Source organism: Lepidochelys kempii, chromosome 1 (assembly GCF_965140285.1).
Source record: "Lepidochelys kempii isolate rLepKem1 chromosome 1, rLepKem1.hap1, whole genome shotgun sequence".
Classification (NCBI taxonomy): Eukaryota; Metazoa; Chordata; order Testudines; family Cheloniidae; genus Lepidochelys; species Lepidochelys kempii.
The window spans coordinates 133,014,651-133,038,288 of NC_136380.1; the positions used below are offsets into that span (position 1 = coordinate 133,014,651).

Below are 23,638 nucleotides of genomic sequence, written 5' to 3' on the forward strand. Positions count from 1 at the left end.
GTACTGTGCTCTCCAATAAAATTTCACAAAGGGATTGAGGAGGCCAAATTAGGGCTGTATCAACCAACAGGGCATGGGTTAGCATGCAGCAAATTTGGGGGTTAGTTTTGGATAAGCAGCTGGCCGGACAGACAGTAAAAAGAACAGCAACAGTTTGGGAGGGGAGAAGGTCCCTGAGGAGCAGCTGGCCAGATGGCATGTGTTTAGCAACTGCTGCTGTGCCAGCTGCTCATTCTGAGAGAAGAGCTGAGGCCTGAAAGTTAAGAAGACGTAGGCTATGGGGAGACCCTGCAGAGCAACCTGGGGACAGCTGGCTCTGTGAAACAAGTGCTTGCACCACCTTGGGATGCTGCAAACTTGCTCTCTCCGAGCCATTCACAATATGCCATCTTCAGAACTGAAGGTGTAAGAATACATGGGGGAGAGGCACACAAAACTTTAGGATCCCTGTTTAGTTGATCTGGCCCTGTCAGCCATTCATGACCTGTTCAAACAACAAACACTGAGAGAGAAAACTCAGGACTCCTGCATCCAAGTTACTGTAATTACAGGCCACCACGAGAAATAAAGATTTTATAATGAGATTCTAGCTGGCAATTTTGTATTAGAGGCTAAATAGTGCTCCTACCATTGTATTTGTCTCTGTAGCGATAATGGTAACCAAAAAACCAAATTCTTCAAGTGCAGTAATGAGAGGGTCACAATCTTTGTTGCTTATATAGGCCAAGCTGTACACCCAGCCAGGCTCCTCACCCCTCATCCCATTTGGACACTCAGGATATAAGGCGGGTGGGGGACTATGTTCTGCTTTGGCAGTGAATGCGAGGCCACTTGCCTTCCTCCCCCGTGGTTGCTGCTCCTAACTCTGCTGCAGTCTGTGTTTAGACTGAGGCAGACACTGTTTCACTAATAATACTTAAAGAGTTTTTTCAAGATTTTCTTCACAACCGTGAGCATTAGAAACATCATATTTTTAAATGAAAACTGGGATTCTGATGTCAGCACATGACTCTCAAACCTAGGGCCCTAAGCACATACTCGTTGTGTTTATGCCTTAATGTCATCCTGTTCATGGGTGTACCTGAACCACACTGAAAAGCAGGCAAGCCTGAGGAGCCTAGCAGGGTGGAATACGTTCATACTTTGAACAGCTGCACAGGTTCCTAAGAATGGCATCCCATTTTATCCTCCCAAGTGGGTGGAGTTCAGGAAAATAGCACTGCTTTTTGCTTATTTTTACCCCAATTTGAACTCTGAATGGGACACAGACAAAATGAACCATCATCATACCGCCGCTGCTTTCCACCAACAAAATACCCGTTGGCTTAGACCAGGGGTGGGCAAACTATGGCCCGGGGGCTGCATCCAGCCCCCAGATGTTTTAATCCGGCCCTCAAACTCCCACTGGAGAGCAGGGTCTGGGGCTTGCCCTGCTCTGGCGCTCCAGCCAGAGGAGTGGGGTCAGAGGCTTGCCCTGCTCCGCGTGGCTTCCGGAAGCAGCGGGATGTCCCCGCTCCGGCTCCTATGCATAGGGGCAGCCAGGGGATTCCACACATTGGCCCTGCCCCAAGTGGTGCCCCACAGCTCCCATTGGCCAGGAACTGACCAATTGGAGCGGCAGGGCGGCGCCTGTGGACAGGGCAGCATGCAGAGCCGCCTGGCTGCACCTCCGTGTAGGAACCGGAGGGGTGATATGCTGCTGCTTCTGGGAGCTGCTTGAGGTAAGCACTGCCCAGAGCCTGCACCCCTGAGCCCTACACCCCAACCCCCTTCCCCAGTCCTGATTCCCCTCCTATACTCCGAACCCATCAGTCCCAACCTGGAGCACCCTCCTGCACTCCCAACCCCTCATCCCCAGCCCCACCCCAGAGCCCGCACCTCTAGCCGGAGCCCTCACCCCTTCCCACACCCCAACCCCCAATTTCGTGAGCATTCATGGCCCGCAATACAATTTCCATACCCTGATGTAGCCCTCAGACCAAAAAGTTTGCCCACCTCTGGCCTAGATGAATATGTGCTGTACTGGCAACCAGGAGAAAATGGGTTCTAGGCTAATTTCTTCTCCTAATTGATTTTAGTAGTGCTTTGCCTTTCACAAACCTTAGTAGTTAGTGAGCCTTATGGGTTCCGCACACACAGCGTAGAGAACACAGATCTATAATACGACAGACCAAATCTCAGCCACTTAGCCATGCTGTCTCTCAGAGAGAGTCTGACAAATATTTGCTCTTGGCTCTGTTTTCTATAAAAAGGGGCTACTCCTCCATATGCAACATCTTTAACCTACTTTAACCAACTATTTCAGTGTTAGTGGCTGGTGTACAGAAGGTTGCGCTGCAATGCTGAACATTTGGGGTTAAAATCCTGCTGATGACACGTGATGGTTGTTACAGTTACACATAATATAATTTGGGTTTTTGGGGGTGGCTTGTTTTTCTTTAATAAACAAAAACAAAAGAAAGCTCTTTCAATTGCAAAGCCAAGCACTCAAAAGTTAGAAAGCCAGATTTATCGTCACCCATCCAACCTTAATTCAGCACCCATGTGCATTATGATACACCCTTCAATTATATGATCTGAAACTGTTTTGTCCCAGTGTAAAGCATGGACAGTGCTCAGAGAATGGTCTGTAACAAAAACTCACAGAGCACTTACGTTCTGATACTTCTTTTTTCTACAGATAATCATTCAAAGCCAATGGAAATTGACGGGGATGTTGAAATACCTCCTAACAAAGCAACAGTCCTTCGGGGCCATGAATCAGAGGTGTTCATCTGTGCCTGGAACCCTGTCAGTGACCTACTAGCGTCTGGGTAAGACAATGACTGAAACCACTTTCCAGATGTATAAAATACCATCTGTTACAATTAAGATTAGAGATGCAAAAACATGAGACCACTAGAGTCTGATGGACCACTTCTACAGTTTCTCACGCTAGAACGGTATCAATACATTGTTTGAAAGAGTTGGGAGGTGATCCAGCACTTCAAACATTTGCAGAGTTAATATGTACTGGGTTTGAGGCCACTCTACATTTGTGCATACCATGTGGCTTACTTTATTGTAGTACATTTTAAAGATGTCTCTGGAAAATTCTCACTGGGCTCATATTCACTTTTATTACACAAGCATGAGCACTCTCACTACTCAGAAAAGCTCTTTGTTCATCCAGGCTTTAAGTGGGAGGAAAAGAACCAAGACCCTTTGAAGTAAGACTCTGTGTAAGATCCATATGCTGACAAGACCCTGGCAGCTGTTGCCAAAATCCTTATTTATCCACACTCAGTACTCAATAATGTATGCCAAACTGAAGAAACTTGGGCACTTTTGGAAAATTGGCATAGAGAAGACATTGGAGGCAAATCTGCATGAAAGATTCCTATCCCAGAATATTAGAAAACAGAATTGACACCTTCTTCCCCTCTGCACTCAAAGACAGAGGAAATCTGTAATCTGCAGGAAGCAGAATTTCAGGAGGATCAGAGCTTTCCTCTTTTGAGTCCTTGCAATCATAAAACATGAGAACAAGGGACTAGAAGGGAAAAAAATAAATACATGTATTAACTTGATTTCAGAAAACTAAATATGAGGCTGGGAGAAACTGAACAAAATACATATATATGGCAGTGCAGATAGAAACCAGCCAGTTCAGAAGGTATGAAGTTTGAGGAATCCACAGAAAACCCTTCTTTCCTAAAGAATTCAAGATCTCAGCCTTAACAATACTTGACAGCTTATCTACTTACAGATTATAGGAGTAAGCTATACTGCTATAAGCATTGGTATAGCTGTGTCCATGCTATACGGTTTTACTGATTTATCTATGTTGGTTTCTAAACTGATACAGTTATAGAAGTACAAGCACTGTGTGTAGACCAGCCCCTCATATTTAGAGTCTACCAAGTTCTTGGTACTTAGATTGTAAACTCCTTGGGGTGGAGGTTGTCTTTTTGTTATGTTTTTGTACAGCACTTATAAGAGACACTACAACAATACAAATAATACACTATAGTAATAACAATTAAGGAGGGTGCCCATATAAGGTGTTCGCAGCACTCTCCCTAGTCTGCCTCCTCCGCACACTCACCTTCCAAAACTTCAGTTATCAACGTAGGGATAAGATCTCAGGTCTAGCAAGGACCAACCCAGACCTGTGTTGTTATTCCACTCAGTATACCGCCCCCCAGCGTATAGTTTAGAGGTGCAGAAAAGGAGACTTGCTCAATGTCAAAAATACTTGATTGGTATTGAGGAACCAGAGTATTCCCAGAGAAAACGGAATGGATATTTTCAAGAAACAAGAGTTTCTTTTTTGGTTTGGTTTGGTTTGGTTTTAGCGAGGCCAGTGAAGCAGTGAAGTACATAGAATGTTACTTACCTAAAGCTATCAACCTCACAACATTAAATGAACCTGAATTAAAATTCTTCAGAAATATTGCGATAGTACCTCAATATTTACCTAAATGCTGTGGGTAACCATGAGTAACATTAAGTTAAACCATGATCTAACAGTGCATGTTTGAAGAGAGGAAAAACCTAGGATTAAGGTGCAACTATTAGAATTTAAATTAACCTTAGAAAATTATTGTTTTGGTAGATGGCTATCTACCAAACATAAATGCTCTCTTACTGGTAAATTTACCCAGAGTGGCATCTATTTGATTTCTGTGGCAATCTTTGGATGTTAATGGAGTTGTACTAATTCATTTAGGGAAATCAGTCCAGGGTAAGGATAGTATGGATTAATTCCAAGTATAGATGTTCTATATGTGTTAAATACCATTGTAACATAGAAACCTACAATTGTACACAGTTGGTATTAAGTATTTTCAAATGGGGAAACAGATGAGAATTTTAAATGCATAGTTTCCTGGGCTTAAGATATCAAAGTTAAAAGTCTTCATATAAAACTGGGGCTGGCTGCTTTAAATATATAATTTGGTATAGTCAGGACACCCAATAAAAAGATCTAAACATTCCTAAACTTCTAGTTTTGAAATAATATAGAATGTTGCTTACTACAGGAAAAGCATCTCTTGAGTTCCAGGCTTGCAAATTAAGGAAAATGTGTATGGACAAGTTGTTTGAGGCTTAAACTCAGAAGGCGCTGACATCCTTTTAAATAAAAGATTCCCATTTCATCTATTTGAAATCACAAGGAATTCAGTTAGAAGATAAATGCTAGTAATACAATTGGGATGAAGTGAAAAAATAGTCTTTTACTCAATCTGTGCTCCACAGGCTAGTAAAACCAATTCCTTTTTTTAATAAATTTTGTCACTGATTTTTGAAGCACATAATCATATACATGGATAACTTGCGAATACGATCAAATAATACTGAGACATGCTTACTAATAGCAATAATATAGGGCATATAAGTAATTTAGATTTCTAATTTAAAAATACAATTTTAGCCTACACAAGAAATAGTACATCTCCGTTCAGCCAGCATTCAGGTACTATAGTGATGAGTGCAGTATTAAAAATTTAGGTGAGATAACTGGTATATAACACATGGAAATAATAATACCAGGCTGTAAAACTATGTATCTGATGGTTTGAGTCTGACAATGTGCCATTGCACAAAAAGTATGGCTCAGCAATTAGGATACACTGTCTTCAGCACAATGATGAAATTTGTCGTGAATGGGTAAGAGCTATGCTATAGGGTATTATTAAATATGAGGCAAGACATTTCCCCAGACTACTGTACAATAGTAGTGCACTTTCTCTTTCACAGTTTCATCTTTCCAAAGAAGATCATTCAGGTAATTCAACGTGCCAATACAGAACTGTTGGGGTCTAAAATAACTCATTTTTTTCTGGTATACTTGTTTTGTTCACAAGGGGTGATTTTACTATCATTACGTAGCAGAACTTTGCCAGTATAGCTGCATCCACACTAGGAGCCCTTTGCCAGCATAGTAGATGAGTAGTCCTATACTGTAAAGCACTCCTAAGATAGACTTGGCCATATTTAGATTTGGGACAGGGACAGTCTCTTGTTCTGTGTTGTACAGCATCTCCTGGGCCATGACTGGGGCTCCTAAACACTATAGCAATATTACTACTACTAAACTTTTTACAGAAGGTGGGGGCATTTTGCAGAAGACAGTATTTTAAAAATAACAAGGGCTGTCAAGCGATTAAAAAAACCATTTTTATATTTATTTTTGATTACAAGTATTTGCACTGTAAAAAAATAAAATAAATAGTATTTTTCAATTCACCTAATACAAGTACTGTAGTGCAATCTCTTTATCATGAAAGTTGAACTTACAAATGTAGAATTATGTACAAAAAAACCTGCATTCAAAAATAAAACAATGTAAAAGTTTAGAGCCTGCAAATTCACTCAGTCCTACGTCTTGTTCAGCCAATCACTCAGACAAACTCATTTGTTTACATTTGCAGGAGATAAATGCTTCCTGCTTCTTGTTTACAATGTCACCTGAAAGTGAGAACAGGCGTTCTCATTGCACTTTTGTAGCCGTCACTGCAAGGTATTTATGTGCCAGATATGCTAAACATTTGTATGTCTCTTTGTGCTTCGGCCACATTTCCAGAGGACATGCTTCTATGCTGGTGACGCTCGTTAAAAAAATAATGCATTAATTAAATATTGACTGACAGTTTGGGGGAGAATAGTATATCTCCTGCTCTATTTTACCCACATTCTGCCATGTATTTCATATTATATCAGTCTCAGATGATGACCGAGCACATGTTGTTCGTTTTAAGAACACTTTCATAGCAGATTTCACAAAATGCAAAGAAGGTACCAATGTGAGATTTCTAAGGATAGATACAGCACTCGACCCAAAATTTAAGAATCTGAAGTGCCTTCCAAAATCTGAGAGGGACTAGGTATGGAGCATGCTTTCAGGAGTCTTAAAGAGCAACACTCCGATGCAGAAACTACAGAACCCAACCACCAAAAAAGAAAACCAACCTTCTGCTGGTGGCATCTGACTCAGATAATGAAAACGAACATGCGTCAGTCCGCACTTTCTTTGGATTGTTATCGAGCAGAACCTGTCATCAGCATGGATGCATGTCCTCTGGAATGGTGGCCGAAGCACAAAGGGACATACAAATGTTTAGCATATCTGGCACATAAATACCTTGCAGTGACGGCTACAAAAGTCTGCCCAAGGACAGATAATTGCATGATCAGGGCATTAGGACCAGCTACAACAAAGTTTATAACAGGCAGCTGAGAGTGGGGACAAGGAAAATAGGGAGAGGCACATGTGGTTACATACTAGCTATCGGACAATGTAACTGTGATTATTAGTTATTCCTAAGTATGATTCAGGACATTTTTTGATTGTTTGTGAGTTACCAATTCATTTTCACACTTGATTTTCACTTTTACAAAAAAAGTTGTATCTGGTTATTTATTTATTTTTTCTGTCTTTATTTATTCACATTTTTACTAAACAGCAGTAAGGGAGCGTCCATCCAATGATCGGGGGGCCCTGGCCAATATGTTAAAAATAAACGAATAAGGAATCTAACCTGTCAATTACCACAAGTCAAATTAAATCAGATAAGTCAGCTACAATACAACAAAAATTATCCCAAAACTTGCATCTGAAGATGAGCAATAACAAAATCTGAAGGGGTTGGGCAAAACAATTAAAAAGCCAATTTCTTCATACATCTAGAGCTATTTTAATACAATCCTGACAGCCGTGGAATGGGGATTTTATTTGCCCTATAAGTAAAATTCTGGAGAGATCCTCTTCCCTGATTTATAACGGGGACTGGAATTAAACATGCAATTTTAAAAAAAGAAAAGAAAAAGAAAAGACAATCTTTCAGAACTAAGCTTCCCTAAAGTCTGGCAATACTCCACCCAAGAGAAAAACAGTACAGTACTCATATTACTCAAGTGTTCAGGACTTGCATGCTGGAATCAACTTCTCGACAGTTAAGGAGATTAAATATCTTCCCAAATCGTGCTTGAACCATGGTCCTCTAATAATGCAGGGTTCACTGAATCATTCAGCAGAAATAGTGATACTTTTCCTGTTCTCCCAGCAACAAAAGGGAAGACACACAAATACCCCTGCCACACACTGATAGGCCTATGGAGCTACTCTGCAGGGACACATAATAGCTTATATAGTGGGGGAACAGAATAGAAAAACAAAATTAAAATACTGGAAAGTATAATTGCCCAAGCAGAGCCTGAATACTGAATAAATAAAACCATTGAAAGTGAAAGTACAGCTCTTCTAGAATTAGCAAATAGGAAACTGAGTTTGATAGCAATATTGCTAAAAAATTGATTTCAAACATTGGTACAAACTGGGTTATTATAATTAGGACAATGTTAGCTCTGAATCTTACATAATGGAGAAGCCAACAGGAGCATTGAGGCAATTTCCCAATTAGTTTGCATGTTAAGCCATTATCCAACTCTTATTAATAAATTATTTATATCCTATAAACAATTATAAAGCACCAGAACTAAAAATGATTCTTCGCTTTTAAACTTCATTAAGTAATCTAGCTAATCTTCCTAAACTTGATTCTCTATTTTCAGTGTCTCTGTAGACATGAGAAGTTACATTAGAAGTTCTTGCCACAGCAATCTCAGTTCTTCCTGGGGGCAAAACTCCTGACCCAAAAATTTTACTAGTCATTAATAGAAACAAAAAATGCAGAGGCGACAGCTGGAAATGTTCTGTTCTGTCTGTCAGTGGTCCAGTCTGATAGGGCCCGATGGCAGGGCCCTAACATGGCCATGTGATGAATTAGGAGTGAAACACAGATAGCCCTTCTATGTAAATCAAATTTTAAACAAAATGTGAATCTATAGACTAATTGCATTTGTAAACACTGATCTAGAAATCAGGGCCAAAAAATAATGAAAAAAAATTATTAATATAGCAATTGATCTTCATCATTCAGATTTCAAACTAGCTAGATCAATATTGGTCACTTGGGACGTTTTTTTAACTTAATTTGGTACTTTATTCTTTTTTTAAAAAAAAATGTTGAAAACATTTTAGTTATCAACTCCAAGAAAGCATTCAGTTCAGTTGGGTGGGATTTTCTTTTCAATGTACTTAAAAGCATGGGTTTTGGAGAGAAGAATTTTATCTCAAGAATTCGGTCATGAAAGAGACGTACTTTTTTTTCCCCGTAGCAATATATCTCCTAAACTTCGTGATTAAAAAGATGCCCTAAAACATGAGGTACAGACTGGAGATATATGCAATAAAAATTACTTTACATGTCTGAATTCCTGAAAGTATAAGAAATCTTCTAATTCTGTATCAAATTCTACTTTCTGCATATAAATGCAAATAACCCAGTGGATAAATACGAGCAATTCTTTGTGCAAACTGATTGCAAAAAGGACAAGTCCCAATAAACTGAAAGAGGTATCTCTACTATCTTCTTGTAAATTGATTTCCAACCTCAGAGACTTTCTCCCACTGGAAGATAGTCTCATGTAAATCCAATGCAAATGTGAGGATTAGTATAGAGTATGACTTCCTCTCCATGCTTTTCTCAAGATAGAGGGTCAAGACTTCAAACTTCAGGAAAATGACCAAATTAGATAAGACTCAATCCATCCAATGGATCTTTTACACCTTACTTTGGTCTCTAGCAAATGAGTGTCCCTAGCTTGCTGTCCATCCCGCACCAAGGAACAATAACTATTTTACTGCTGCAATTTATGGAACAGATCACCAGGTCTGTCCAAGTTGCACTCAGCACAGCACCTTGCAGACAGCAGAGAGAGAAAAGTGGAGCTAAACCACCTTTTTGCTCCCCTAATTCTGGGACTGATTTGGGGCTTGCTTGCATTGAATCCCATCAGAGCAAATGGACCATTCTGCCAGCCAGGCATCACTGGAACACAGCATGCTCCTGCCCCAATCTATACCTTGGAATGCCCTTATAGAGGGGGGAGGAATGAGTGGCATAGAGTCAGCTGTGCTGGGGTTCTAATATCACCAAATTTCCGCTGTATGACAAGGGAATTTCCAAATGCTGATTTGTCAGCTTTAAGTCCCCTTTCTGCCACTGCAGTGGCCTGTAAAGGGAACTTAGCCTGGACTGAGGAGCTGACCGCCTGTATGCATTGGCTTTTTATTCAGGTTTTCACAAATTGTTACTTGTTTGTTATATAACTTTTGCAAGATTGTGTGTGATATAAGCCCGTGGGCTGCAAAATATTGAGGGCAAGAGAGTGTCTTGCTTGCAAAATGCTTTGGAAAAAACATTGGTGACATGAGAAGCTGATTCAAAAAAAGCTTTCTTTACTTTTAGTTTAAGAACTTGAATGAGGATTATTCTCATTAAAAACATAAAAGATCCCAAATAAATGAATCAGGGTGCAGGGTGGGGGAGTTGAAGAGCAGAGGAACTCACCACTTGTGGCTCTTTTTTTTTTTTTTTTTTTTTAAGCCTACAGTGTTCTCTCAGTGTAACCAGAGATTTCTACCTGCTATGTAAGATCATCTCATTACAAAGTGTTCATCTCAGTGTGTTTGTTTTTGTAGATCTGGAGACTCAACTGCCAGAATATGGAATCTCAATGAAAATAGCAACGGTGGTTCCACTCAGCTAGTTTTGAGGCACTGTATAAGAGAAGGAGGACATGATGTGCCCAGCAATAAGGATGTGACTTCATTGGACTGGAATGTGAGTTAACTTCTTGGGCCATTTGCAGTTTTTAACTGAATAAACTTAATTCAGATGCAATCATAGTTACTATGCCTTTATAGTTAAGGTGGTCAGAACTTCTTCCCTACCCTAGTAACGTCCTTCTTGTTTTCAGAAACTCATAATAGACTAAACTTTCATCTGTCATGCTGAAATTTTCTAAGGCTGTTGATTTTCCTTAGGCTTAATAATTAGAGTGTTTATATATTTATTTTGGGGATTGTGAGTAAAAATGGCTCAACTGTTTTTAAGGATGAGGGAATAAAAAGGGAAATGTCAGTGGCACTCCCTATCAGCACAAGATCCCAGCTTGATCTGTTGGTTAATCATGACTATTATTATTGTGCCCCAGTGTGAGCTAGGAGTGCTGCAGAAGAAAAGGGTAAGGCCCTTGCCCAAACAGCTTGCCATCTAAATTGGAGACTTGACATAATGAATGAAGGTGATGCATAGTAGAGGAAGGTCAGGGAGTTCAACATGGTTAAGAAAGAAGACAAAGATGAAAGATAGTGAGTGTTCTTGATTCCTTTGCTGTGGGCTCTGTGGCGAAGGGGAATTTTCAGGAAGGATTTAAATAAAGAGATGGTGGTGACCTGATATACCAGTATAAGGAAATAGAGAATTCAATGCATGGGGGAAGCATGAAAACAGGCTCAGAGACAATTATGAGAGAAGTAGGAGAAATGAATAGGAAGGGGCCTCCTTCAATGGGCAATCATCTTATTTAATTTCCAGACCTATTGTGATGCCAATATTTATCCTGAAGTTTATTTATCTAGTATTTATGTAAGCAAGCCTTTCTAATGAAACACTCAATGTGATCCCAAATTGTTATAGAGTTTTCCAAGGCAAGTGAAAACACAGGAAACTGATATCCGATGAGATGCAAATTTGACAGTATTTGTGCATCTTCCACCTGACCTTTCTTTCCCCTCATTCATGTTCTCTTTTGTAATTGTCACTTATGCATTAGCTAGCGTGCAACTTGAATGTATGTCCCAATAAACCTAACCTAGGTTTTGATTTCTTTTCTACATCTTTCTATATTTAAGTGCACAGCTATTCTGTCTCACTCTTTTTTGGAGAATAGGAATGGACACATCTGTTGATGATTACTTTATGCTTTTCTTAACAACTTTTTATTCTGGATGCTAATAAAACCATCTGCCATCATTATTTAATTAAATCCACAATATTCATCATCGTCCAGTGCCCAGAAACTTTCACACTGATTAATGTCTAAAAACCAGTAGTTATTGCATTCTGTTTTCATATGAATTGGGTTAGAAACATTATAAAGAAACATGCAAATTAGAAATTATTTGCTAAATGCCTAAAATCCCTGTTTCTCAACTAAAAGATTCCCATAAAAATCATTATATCTCAGTTTTGTCTCAGTCGTTTTGGCTAAGTTATTCTATGTGATGGAGCAACTCAATATTTAATGGTTCATTTGCAGTTTTTATTCTCTCGTTGTTGCCAGCAATACTAACCTCTAATTTAGGATGTAACTGAGTAATGATACTTGCTTTCTCTCTTTGTGGGTTGTCAAATTTCCCTTACTTCAGAAAACACTGACTTGAGGAATAGATGACTGAATCAGGGCTGATTCAGTATAATCTGTAGTAACCTTTCATTTATATTGGCTTTTCCACATCCAACAGAGTGATGGAACGCTATTGGCTACAGGATCATATGATGGTTTTGCAAGAATATGGACAGAAGATGGTGAGCCATTTAACATTTCAGTGATTACAAATGATTAATAGTACTGTATTCCATCTCCCAGACAAATCATAACATTAACATTTTTTGTTTTTACATTTTAGGTAACCTTGCGAGCACCTTAGGTCAACACAAAGGTCCCATATTTGCTCTGAAATGGAACAAAAAGGGGAATTACATTTTAAGTGCTGGCGTTGATAAAGTTAGTATTAAAAATATGTAACTTTGATGTGTGAACATGCAGATGCTGTGAGCTTATATCGTTTGAATTTCAACATCTCCTTCTCCTGCTTTGGGAATTCAGCAAAGTTTGCCTAATTTGTTTTGTTGGGTCTTGATTTCATCAGAGTAAGTGACTAACTACTCTCCTGTGGCTGGATAAATTTGTACCATGTGACACATGTTTTTAACAAATCCTCACTTTGCTGTCTGTTGCATTGAATCCCAAGCATTGCTCAGACAAAGGAAGTAAAAATCTCATCCCCCAATTTATGTATATGCATTTAGTCTAGCACTTATAAATACCTCAGGAGAGGGAATCTGTTTTAAGTTCTCTTGTGCCCACTAGTTCATTTCAACAATCAGACAAATCTGAGTAAAGAATTTATGGTTTTGTTTGCAAATCAAGCAAAATCTGGTGATGTCATCTCAAAATCAGGCACAATGTGACAACTTCAGCTGAGTGTCCTGTTTGAGTTAGAAATTGAAAACTCAAATTACTACTGAAGGGGGGGCACAAACCCATTTGAACTGTAACTGGGAATTAACCTCCCATAAATCCCTGTAAACGGAAACTTAGAGTTTTACTCCTATTGCTAGAGTAACTTTTATCTCCCAACAGCAGTACTATTAATCCAGTGGACATACTTTCTCTGTAACACCAATAGTCCTTTAGATGGTTACATTATCAGTGAAATCAGGCATCCCATGTTTATGTTCTGGAAGTATATTTTTCTAATACATTTACAATTCACTCAAAAGATTGTGCTTAGTTCTATAGGGATTTTGCTTAAATTTGCTCTGCTATGGATCCATAGGAAGCAATTTCTACATTCATCTGGCCCACCATGATGACAGTAGAATCATAGACTATCAGGGTTGGAAGGGACCTCAGGAGGTCATCTAGTCCAACCCCCTGTTCAAAGCAGGACCAATCCCCAATTTTTGACCCAGATCCCTAAATGGCCTCCTCAAGGATTGAACTCACAACCCTGGGTTTAGCAGGCCAATGCTCAAACTACTGAGCTATCCCTCCTCCGCAGTATACCATTTATATTTTTCTGCTAGATGAATTTCTCACATGGTGACTTAGTAATGATATGTACAGTATCTGTTGGGTTTTCATAATACAACTCAGTTTGCATCATGTAAAAGGGGGGGAAGTCTCATCTAAAAGAGGTGCTAATTGAAATAACTGTAGCAAAATGCTCAGAAAGATCAGCCTCATAAAGTTGCTCAGAGCTATCTTCTGGCTAATACGTTTAAGAGGGAACCCACGCTCATTGGGTTCATTGCTGCCTCTGTAGTAGTGACAGTTCAATATCTACAGTTGTATTATTTTCTCATAACAGGTGTATTGGAACAGATATATATGTATACATCTTTGCAATAGCTAAGGCTCTCAACAGTCAATAATGTTATCAGGGTGTCTTCTAGAATTGCTCTGTGGTGAGCTTTCTTTTTTTCCTGTTACTTTCCAAGAGGAATGGTAACTAATCTTTATTTCTTCCTCTGGACACAGACAACAATAATTTGGGATGCTCACACAGGGGAAGCTAAGCAGCAGTTTCCTTTCCACTCAGGTAATTACCATTTACATTTTGTTTCAAAATATTTTTTTCCTTAATTTTGGCAATCTGAAAATATATATATATCTTGTTATCAACCTGGCATTATGTTTAGTAACAAAATCCAAATTCTGGCTCTAGAAGTGTTATAGTTCCCTTGGGTTTAACCACAGCTAGCTAATGCATTTTTAAACATCACTGTCTTCATCTAAACTAGGTGCTAAGTTGATGTTTAAACACATGTTATTTAGCATGTTTAGTTTGCTAAATAGCTAACATTTAGTTTGCTAACATATTTAAAACATCACTCATTTTCCCATTGTGGACAAACGGATAAACATTACTGGCCTCCGGTGCAGGTAAAAATTATTATTCTTCAGAAAATACAAAGTATTCTGATAGTGTATGTTCCGATCAGATTTTCACTGCTTTTTGCCACTCATCTTATAAAACTGTGCACTATGCTGCCTGCATGGAAAAAGCAGTCTCTGTTTGCAAATGAACTCATGATATTTATTGTGGAATTTTATTTTTTGTTAGGAATATTCTGTAGAACCACCCTCTGCACTGTAAAGCAATGTACTGATGAAAAACCTATACCCTCTTAGCTCCCTAGGATAGTGTTCTTACTGGATAGGAGTACATTTGAAACAAAGTCATCCTTCAGGAATGATTTGCATCATACAGACACCTCGTGGTTTCCTTATATGCTAATTGGTAACTTGATTAGGTCTTCCAACATAATGTAATAATCTCTAGCTGCATTACAAAGAGTTCAGGACATATCTTCCACCGTCTGTGCTTTGCTTTTCATTGGGCTCATGAGGTGTGAATGAATTATGGTTGTGTGGACGCTAATATTATTCATTTCAGATTGATTATGTTAATTTTCAAAATGGAATAGAACAATTATGAATACTGGATGTTGCTGGGATCTCCACTATTGCCTGACCAATAACCTATAGGTCTAATCCAAGGCCCATGAAGTTCCCTGACAGATTGGTGAAGTTTTATAGTTCCAAACCTAAAACTCCCATAACTTTCACAATGGGCTCGTAGGTATCTTGCATGCATCCAGGATTTGATTAGCCCTTTTATAAAGATTTACTACGATTCTTCCCAGCCACCAGAGCAGACTTCAACTCGAACCCGGTCCCAATGTTCATTTCATTAACATTCAGTGAGAGAATCCTGTTTTCAGAGGGATCACTATTTGGACGCACATACAAAGCACCACCCAAGCATAAATTGGTACTGGGTCACTAATGAGAAGAGTTTAGCTAATTGATTTTTACAGTATATCATGGGTAGCCTTATAATAGCAAATATACTTTTGTTTTGGGTGCTCATTTGGAAAAATTTCAGTGAATGCCTGCCCCATATTTAAGAAAGGTCATTCCTAACACAACATATAAATCGCAGTATTAAACACATAGCTAGGAGTACAAGGAAAAGCTTTGGTCTTGTCATTTTCAGTGCCATGCAGAAACCCCCAAATGCCTTGATAACACTGTGTAAATAGTAATGCATAGCAAGGTGTGTGTTTATTCTGAATACCCATATGGCTTAAATGTGCAATGAGGCATGAGGGCAGAAGCCAAATGCCTTGAACTATGAGGAAGTTGTTGCTTTCTAACTGCAATTCTTGAAATGTGTAGTTGTTGCTTTTATTAAATGTTGTTGTAACCTTTTGTTTTAAGCAGTTGGCTAATAATCGCTGTGGTTATTACAGACATCTGTTTTGATAGTCAGGTTACTCATTTTCATACAGCATAGTTGGCTATTATTTCCAGTACATTTTATTTACTTATATTCTGAGTAAACATATGATTAAATAAAATAAACCCCACCAGTGAATATGAAATTCTACCAATATTATGGGGTCACCCTAGCAACACGTTTATGATTCAAATGATACTTCCTTTGTAATTCCATAACTTTAGGTGCACCCAGCTTTCTGAAAATTACTTTTGGACCGCAATTTCTCATTCTTTCTATTAGCCCCAGAAAAAGGGTACTGATGTTGATTTGGATACATTTTATTGACTTTAAAACAATGATGCAAAATTGTGCAGCTGAAAAATAATAGCAGAGAAACATTGTGTAAACAGAATCCTGGGCTGCTTCATGATCCTCTCTCTAATCACACTGAGCCCTCATCTCTACAGTGATCTCTCTTAAACACACATGCTTTCCATCAAACAGAATGCCTCCCCTCTTTCACAGAATTCCTCCGTTTCATCATTAATTCTATACGTGATGTTTTTCTGTGAAGCATTTCTGCCTTGCCAGTGTAGCTGTATTTTTTTTTAATTGAGAGGGTTGAAGAAAGCCCCATGATGGTTCACGAGGCATGTGCTCTCCTGTCATTTTTAGATATTACATATATTTACTCAAAGGTGCTTAGTTTCATGAGAATAAAGTCAAAACAAAATATATTAAATGTAGTAGATTTTTTGGTTTCCAAAGGAGACATACTTCCATCTTTATACGTAAAAAACATTGGATAAAAAATTTCGGCGGTCTCGCCACCATTTTAATGATAAATCTACATTATATGCTCACCCCAAATAAATTCAACTTTAACCCCTTCCTAAATCCTGTTAGATTGTCATTGTTACTGACACATACATAATAAGTGTCCTGAGAATGAAAACTAATACCTCTGTTAACAGATCTCATTCCATCCTTCAGAGGGGTGGCTAAAATCTGTCTTCGGCAACAACAAAAAAAACAACTGTGGTAGGCCTTGTCTACAGTCAAAGTTGTACTGGTTTAACTTTAAATTGGTTTCAAAAACAATTTAGTTAAGGCACTGCAAAAACCTTTGTGACATTTTTAATTTGACTTAATCACTTTATCTTAAGTTGGTTCCTTACCAAATTAAACTACATCTATATATAAAACAAGTTAAAACCAGATTAACAAAAGTGCATACAACTATAGGCTTAAATCTGGTCATCACCTAAGGAGTCTAATAGGAAGGTGCCATATGAAGCATCCATGGTACCCATTGCTAGGTAGCTATAAACAGAGTCCCTAGAACAACTACTGAACTACTGTGTATTTCTTTTCATATCTGACATCCACATAGCAATGAACTGTTCCAGATCTATAATAGGCCAATCACTAACTGGTGCCCTTGGTCAAGTTGGTGGCATGGGGAGAATGATTTGGGTAGCTGTTTCTTTGCCATATTTCCTAACATTCACTCTTTTGTTTGTGCTTCACAGCCCCTGCTCTGGATGTAGACTGGCAGAACAACACTACTTTTGCCTCCTGCAGTACTGACATGTGCATTCACGTATGCAGACTTGGCTGTGATCGCCCAGTCAAAACCTTTCAAGGACACACAGTAGGTTTAAAGAATTTGAAATTTTAGGAGTCATTACTAGCATGTGAGCATGGTGGTAGCTGGTGATGTTAAACAGCATCTGTGTTCTAGGACCAACAGTGTTTCTATCCCTTTCCTTCCCCAAAGACGTACTCTGTAAAAATGACTCTCTGTCTTTGAAAAGAGATTCACTGTTCTAAATCACAACATGCAGGCAAAACCCACAGCTTACACAGTGAGGGTATTTACATGTAACCGACTCTAAGGACTCAAAAATACATCAGTACAATTTCATCTACCGCTTTTGTAGTCTCTTTAACAACGTGATGTGAATTACAAGGAGGAAGGGAACAATTTACTTTTAACCATCGTTCAGTTGTAGAATGAATTGGTTTGAGTAGGATAAGATCCATTAATAGGTACTTCTCTCATCCTTCTCTCCATTCCCCACCTGCCTATATACCTAAATAGACTCCTCATTTTTTTCTCTTCTTGACTATCTCTCTTTGTGACTATTTAATGGTAGCCACAGGCTAATGCTGCAGATTTTCTTTCACAAGAACACTGCTGAGCTATTCTACCATATGAAATTACTTCGTAACTCCCCTCAGGTGGCCACCTCTGCCTGAGGCAGAATTGGTCCACATGGAGACTGGTTGCTAATCACGATGGCTACAGTTCTCAATTAAGCTGATGTTTTCTCAAAAGGTGATGCTGCCTCCACATTAGGCCTTCATCCATAGGCTGATGTTTTCTATTGAGTGGACTGACTGCTCCGTTCTGCACATGGGGCAAATCCTGCCCTCAAATATATGTGTGCAACTCCTGTTAACTACAGCTGAAATTGTGTGTCTGTATCTGAGGGGGGAAATGAGTTAAAAATAGTTACAGGTACTATCCCTGCCACCAAGTACTCCGCCCAATTACTATGTTCCCACAACACATTTTTCTCTTTTAAAAATGCTTTTCTTCCCCCCTGTTAGCATGTGAAAGACCCATAGGAAACAGGGGAACTGGCTGACTAGATAGGGGAAACAGTGGGTTTGATTACACACCAAGTGTAGTCAAATACACAAAGTAAACTGGAGAAAAACAAAGAAAAAAATGTCCTCTAACTTCATATAGTTATCGTCACTGCAGGTGTTATTGGTACAAATAGTGGATAACAAAGTTTTCAGACTGAAAGGTGGTTTTGAAGTTGATCTGGTTTAAGGACCACAAACCAGCTAATGCTCCAAGTTGCATTTTGTCTTAGTACATTAGTACACACACTGGTATAGACAAAGCACCTCTGAAGAGTTGCACTATTTGAGACTAGTCCGTAGAACTTTGTGTGTGTATGTGCGTAGGTATATACATATATATTCTTAAGGAAAAGTATTTGTTAGATTAATGGAATGTCAACCTCAGAAATTATTTTAAATTATCTAATTGTTGCACCATTAAATGGTCTGGGACTAGGGTTTGTCAAATATTCTGTCGTGTAGGAAGAATCTGATGATTGCCAGACTTTGCTCCTGACACCAGTTATGTCAGGAACATGGTAGCTAATTGTGTGGATCATTCATTGACACAAAAAATTGGTTTCCCTTCCTCATATGTATTTGGATAGTGGGATGTGAAAAGGGATGTCTTCACATGTAAGGTAATGAAGAATGGAATGTAATTTTCAATAGTTTCACTTGTAGGAGTAATAACACTTGAGTGCCCTCTGCTGGGTGCCAGGCACAATGCAGGCAACTTGGAATGTTCACTTAGAAAATCAATCTTTATTTCAGAATGAAGTCAATGCAATTAAATGGGACCCTTCTGGTATGCTACTAGCGTCCTGCTCTGATGATATGACATTAAAGGTAATGTAATTTGATGGCTTGCCTCCAGACTGCTCAGTATTTTTCCCCTGGAGAAATTTACTTTATAAGGTTTTCCATTCATGTAGTTAAAAAAGACCTTTTCGTCTCAGTTGACATTTTTTTCCCCAGCCTGATGCTACCATACTATTAAAACTCTCTGCATGAATGGTGGTTTCATCTTACCATTTTTGAGTGAAATAAGAATGAAAGAGAAGCAGAAAGAAAACTTGAGCATACTATTTCAATTAGGATCTACTGTCAATATGTCACTGTGATGGAATTCTAGCAGTTTGAACTGAAGACCATATTTTAGTTCATCCTGTCTCACTGCCAACACAGGACTGATCCTCACTGTACATTAACAAGTGTTTAATCACCATAGTTTACAGTGAATACGCCAATAAGGTTTTCACCATTTCACCTGGAAAACTGTTCCAGTCTAAAGCCTGATCCACACTCAATAGTTAAAAAATATAATTGTCAGTAAGTAATGTGTTTTTTTGTTTTTTGTTTTTGTTTGCTGACGTAGTTATACTGGCAAAAGCCCTAGTACAGATGGAGTTATACCAGTGTAAAGATGCCTTACCCAGTGTAGCTTATTTTGGTTCCCAAACCAGAATAAACTGTACCAGTATAAGCATCAGAATATTTAAAGAGGCAAAACTTTTAAGTGCAGACAAACCCTGAAAGGATCTCTCAATTATAAATTCTATACTGAGAAACTTTAAGACCAGAAGGGACCATCATGATCATCATGTTCAGCCTAAATAATATTTTGCTCAGTTTCACCCTCTAACTCCTTGGTGCTTTATACACCTCAGATATTTGTTCGATGGTTCTTCTGTCCACCCACACCCATATACATTTTAATAAATTATTTATCCATATTTAGTCATTTCTCTTAACGATTTTCTCAGAACTCAATCCCTCCAGTTCCTTAATCACTTCTGTTGCTCTTCTCTGAATTTCACCCCATTTCTCCACAGCTTTCTGTTACTTAGATGCCCAAAAGCATGGGCTGTTTCCAAATTGTGGTCTCATATTCCTCATTATTGATTCTACACTGCTGTATATGTGGCTCACAAACACATTGGCTTGTTCTCCTGCTGCTAATTTATATCCAGTGAGTTTGAGCATTATTGCTTTTCCAGCATCTCTCTACCACTGAATATCTGTAATTTTGGATTATTTTCCCCCCTAAAAATTAGTTGAGGGGTTTTGGTTTGTCAGGCAGCTGCAGAGCAGTTTCACTATAAAACATGTCATTTCCATTCAACTTATTCTTTCTCTGATATTGAAATATTGACTTGCATAATAGTGCATAAATTATTGATTTGATTCCATCAGACATGTTATTAAAGACATCAGTAAAACAAATCAGAATACCAGCAGGATGCTTGGAACAATCAAGATTTATCTAAGCCATACTTAAAATGGTTTTGACAAATTCACACTAGGATTGAAACATGTAATATAAATTCAGGTTAGATTCCATGGCCAGGACAACAATTGTCAGCCTTTCTTGATCTAGTGAATAAACACAGTTAAATTTGCAAGGCCTTTCTCTCACAATATGTAATGTAAAGTGTGTAGATGTACGTATGGCAATTAGCAAATTGTTATGTAAATAAGCTATATTTAAATTCCTTTGCTATGCTGTAAGTGCGCGCGCGTGTGCAATATATATATATGATTGTCATATACAAACAGAAAAGGAAGGATTGAAAACCAGGAGTTGAGAAAAGATTGCAAAGTTTAGATACCTGGCTGATTTTTTTCCGATTCACCTGGCATAGATTTGGAGTATGAAGCAAGATACATGTGTACATGACCTTCAGGCTCACAGCAAAGAGATTTATACTATCAAATGGAGTCCTACAGGACCAGGCACCAGTAACCCAAACTCCAACATCATGTTAGCCAGGTAAAAACAAAACCACCTCCTCTCCTGCTGATGCTTGTTACTGGGCTATCTGCAAATAAGACTGAAAATCATTTCTGTTAGTGGATGAGCGGGGATTGACCAAAGAGGGAGGAAACATACAACAAACATGGAAAATTAAGCCAGATAGTGTTTAATTTTTAAACTACTCCTCCACCCAAATATAACGCGGTCCTCGGGAGACAAAAAATCTCACCGCGTTATATGTGAGACCGCGTTATATCGAACTTGCTTTGGCCCTCCTTGTTCCCTGACTGCCCCCTCCAGAGACCCCCCATCCCTAAATACCCCCAGGACCGCACCCCCTACTCAACCCCCCTGCTCCCTGTCCCCTGACTGCTCTGACCCCTATCCAAACTCCCCCCCCCCCCCCCCCCGCCGCCCCCTGACAGGCACTCACCGGCAGCGGCAGGAAGAGGAGTGATGCAGCCCCAGCCCGCTCCACTCTGCCAGCTCCCAGCCGCGGCGCTCTGCTTCCCACCGCCAGTGAGCACAGAGAGGTTGGGGAAAGGTCGTCCTCTGCACTCACCGGCAGTGGGAAGCGGAGCGACACGGCCCCAGCCCTCTCTGCTTTCCTTGTCCCAGCCCCAGCTGTGTCGCTGGGGGGGGGTGGGGGGGGGGAAAGGTCCCGCACTCACCTGCAGCAGGAAGCAGAGCACCACGGCCGGGAGCTGGTGGAGTGGAGCGGGCTGGGGCCGGGCTGCTCCGCTTCCGCCACTGCCGGTGAGTGCGGGGGGAGATCCCTTCCCACAAGCCCCCTCCCCTGAGTGACACATCTGGGGCCGGGGCGAGGGAAGCGGAGCAGGCTGCTCCCAGCCCCTCACTAATCCCCTGGGCCACTCTGGGACTGCAGGGCCCCCAAAAGTGCCCCCCACAGCTCCTGCCTCCTAGACTCTGCGGGGGGGGGAGCCCCTGACCGCCCCCGAGACCCTCTGCCCCTTATCCAACCCCTCGGCCCCAGCCCGGCACGCTCAACACGCTGCTCAGAGCTGCGTGTCGGAGCTTTCCCACATTGTATGCGAACCTGCGTTATATCGGGTCGTGTTATATCGGGGTAGAGGTGTACTTTAGTAAAAAAAGGATACAGTTGCCACTGCACCCAACACCCAGGCATCTGGTTTATGTAAATGAATCTGTTTAATTGAAGCCCTCTAATGTATGGATCTGGCAGTCCATTAAACCAATTGGATGTACTCTAATGAGAGCCATCAAGCAAAACTGCATAGATATTGATATTTTTTTATAGTTCTGGTAAGTGGTGTGGAACAACTTGGATGCCTGTTAAACTTTCACCTAAAGAAATTCATTCAAGATTTAACTTCGTCCAGTTTTAGACATCGGTTTAATCTTAGGAATGTCAATCGATGCCTGGACCACTGGATTGATTAGCTAATTGGCACATAATGACCATATCTTCTGTATGATATCCTAGCGGGGTTGCCTCTTAAATTTATCTATTTTGTTGGTCAAGTAGTTTTGTTTTGTTTGGAGGGAGGATTGTTGGGTTTGAGGGTTTTTTATACAATACAGGGGATTTCTCCTGTGTTCCCTTAGTCCACAACGTTGGATTTAGGTGGATTGTGGTAAGAAACGATGAGTAATTTCTGGCAGAGGGTGAAAGAAGGTAAAGGACCACTATGCTAGAGAATATGAAGCAAAATTCATTTGTTAGATAAGAGACCAAATCCTCTTAGGAAGAAACTTTCCCTGGGGCATGTTATCCGAAACCTGTCCACTATAGAGTTACTTCAGCCTTCCTCCAAAGTAGCAGGTAATGGCCACTGTCAGAGACAAGATACTGGACTAGATGAACAGCTGGTCTGATCCAGTAAGGCAATTCCTATATTCCTACTTCTACCCACAACCCGCTTCCCCCTCCCCCCCCCCACATGAAGCCAAAGGCTCCAAATATGCACATTCACCGTAATAAATTTGTTTCACTTAAGAGGGTTTGATAGATCTCAGTCCTTCCATACCTCTCCTGTTGGAAGTATTGGTGCACATTTGTTTGTAGATGGGATGTGTCCTCACGAGTTGTTTACAGTATCTTTGCAAACTGCAGATAAACTAGTTCCCTAGTCAGCACCCACTTGTGTTTGACTCTTTCCTGTAGTGCTTCATTCGATTCTACTGTTCGGCTGTGGGATGTTGAACGAGGAGTCTGCATTCATACATTAACCAAACATCAAGAACCTGTCTACAGTGTAGCTTTTAGTCCTGATGGGAAATACCTGGCCAGTGGGTCCTTTGACAAATGTGTCCATATATGGAATACTCAGGTACTCGTTCGATTCACACACACTAAT

General features: G+C 39.8%; 1 protein-coding gene across 7 annotated transcripts in view; it reads left to right on the forward strand.

The window, feature by feature from the left end:
• TBL1X (transducin beta like 1 X-linked) overlaps positions 1-23,638 on the forward strand; it is a 252,897-nt gene that overhangs the window by 223,998 nt on the left and 5,261 nt on the right. For all 7 annotated transcript variants that reach the window (XM_073354501.2, XM_073354483.2, XM_073354519.2 and 4 more), the window contains 9 exons: positions 2,681-2,813; positions 10,529-10,670; positions 12,356-12,419; positions 12,521-12,618; positions 14,158-14,218; positions 17,437-17,558; positions 19,316-19,390; positions 21,187-21,314; positions 23,446-23,611. In XM_073354501.2, coding sequence (XP_073210602.1) covers positions 2,681-2,813; positions 10,529-10,670; positions 12,356-12,419; positions 12,521-12,618; positions 14,158-14,218; positions 17,437-17,558; positions 19,316-19,390; positions 21,187-21,314; positions 23,446-23,611 — 989 coding nt within the window. The remainder of the gene's footprint in view (positions 1-2,680; positions 2,814-10,528; positions 10,671-12,355; positions 12,420-12,520; positions 12,619-14,157; positions 14,219-17,436; positions 17,559-19,315; positions 19,391-21,186; positions 21,315-23,445; positions 23,612-23,638) is intronic.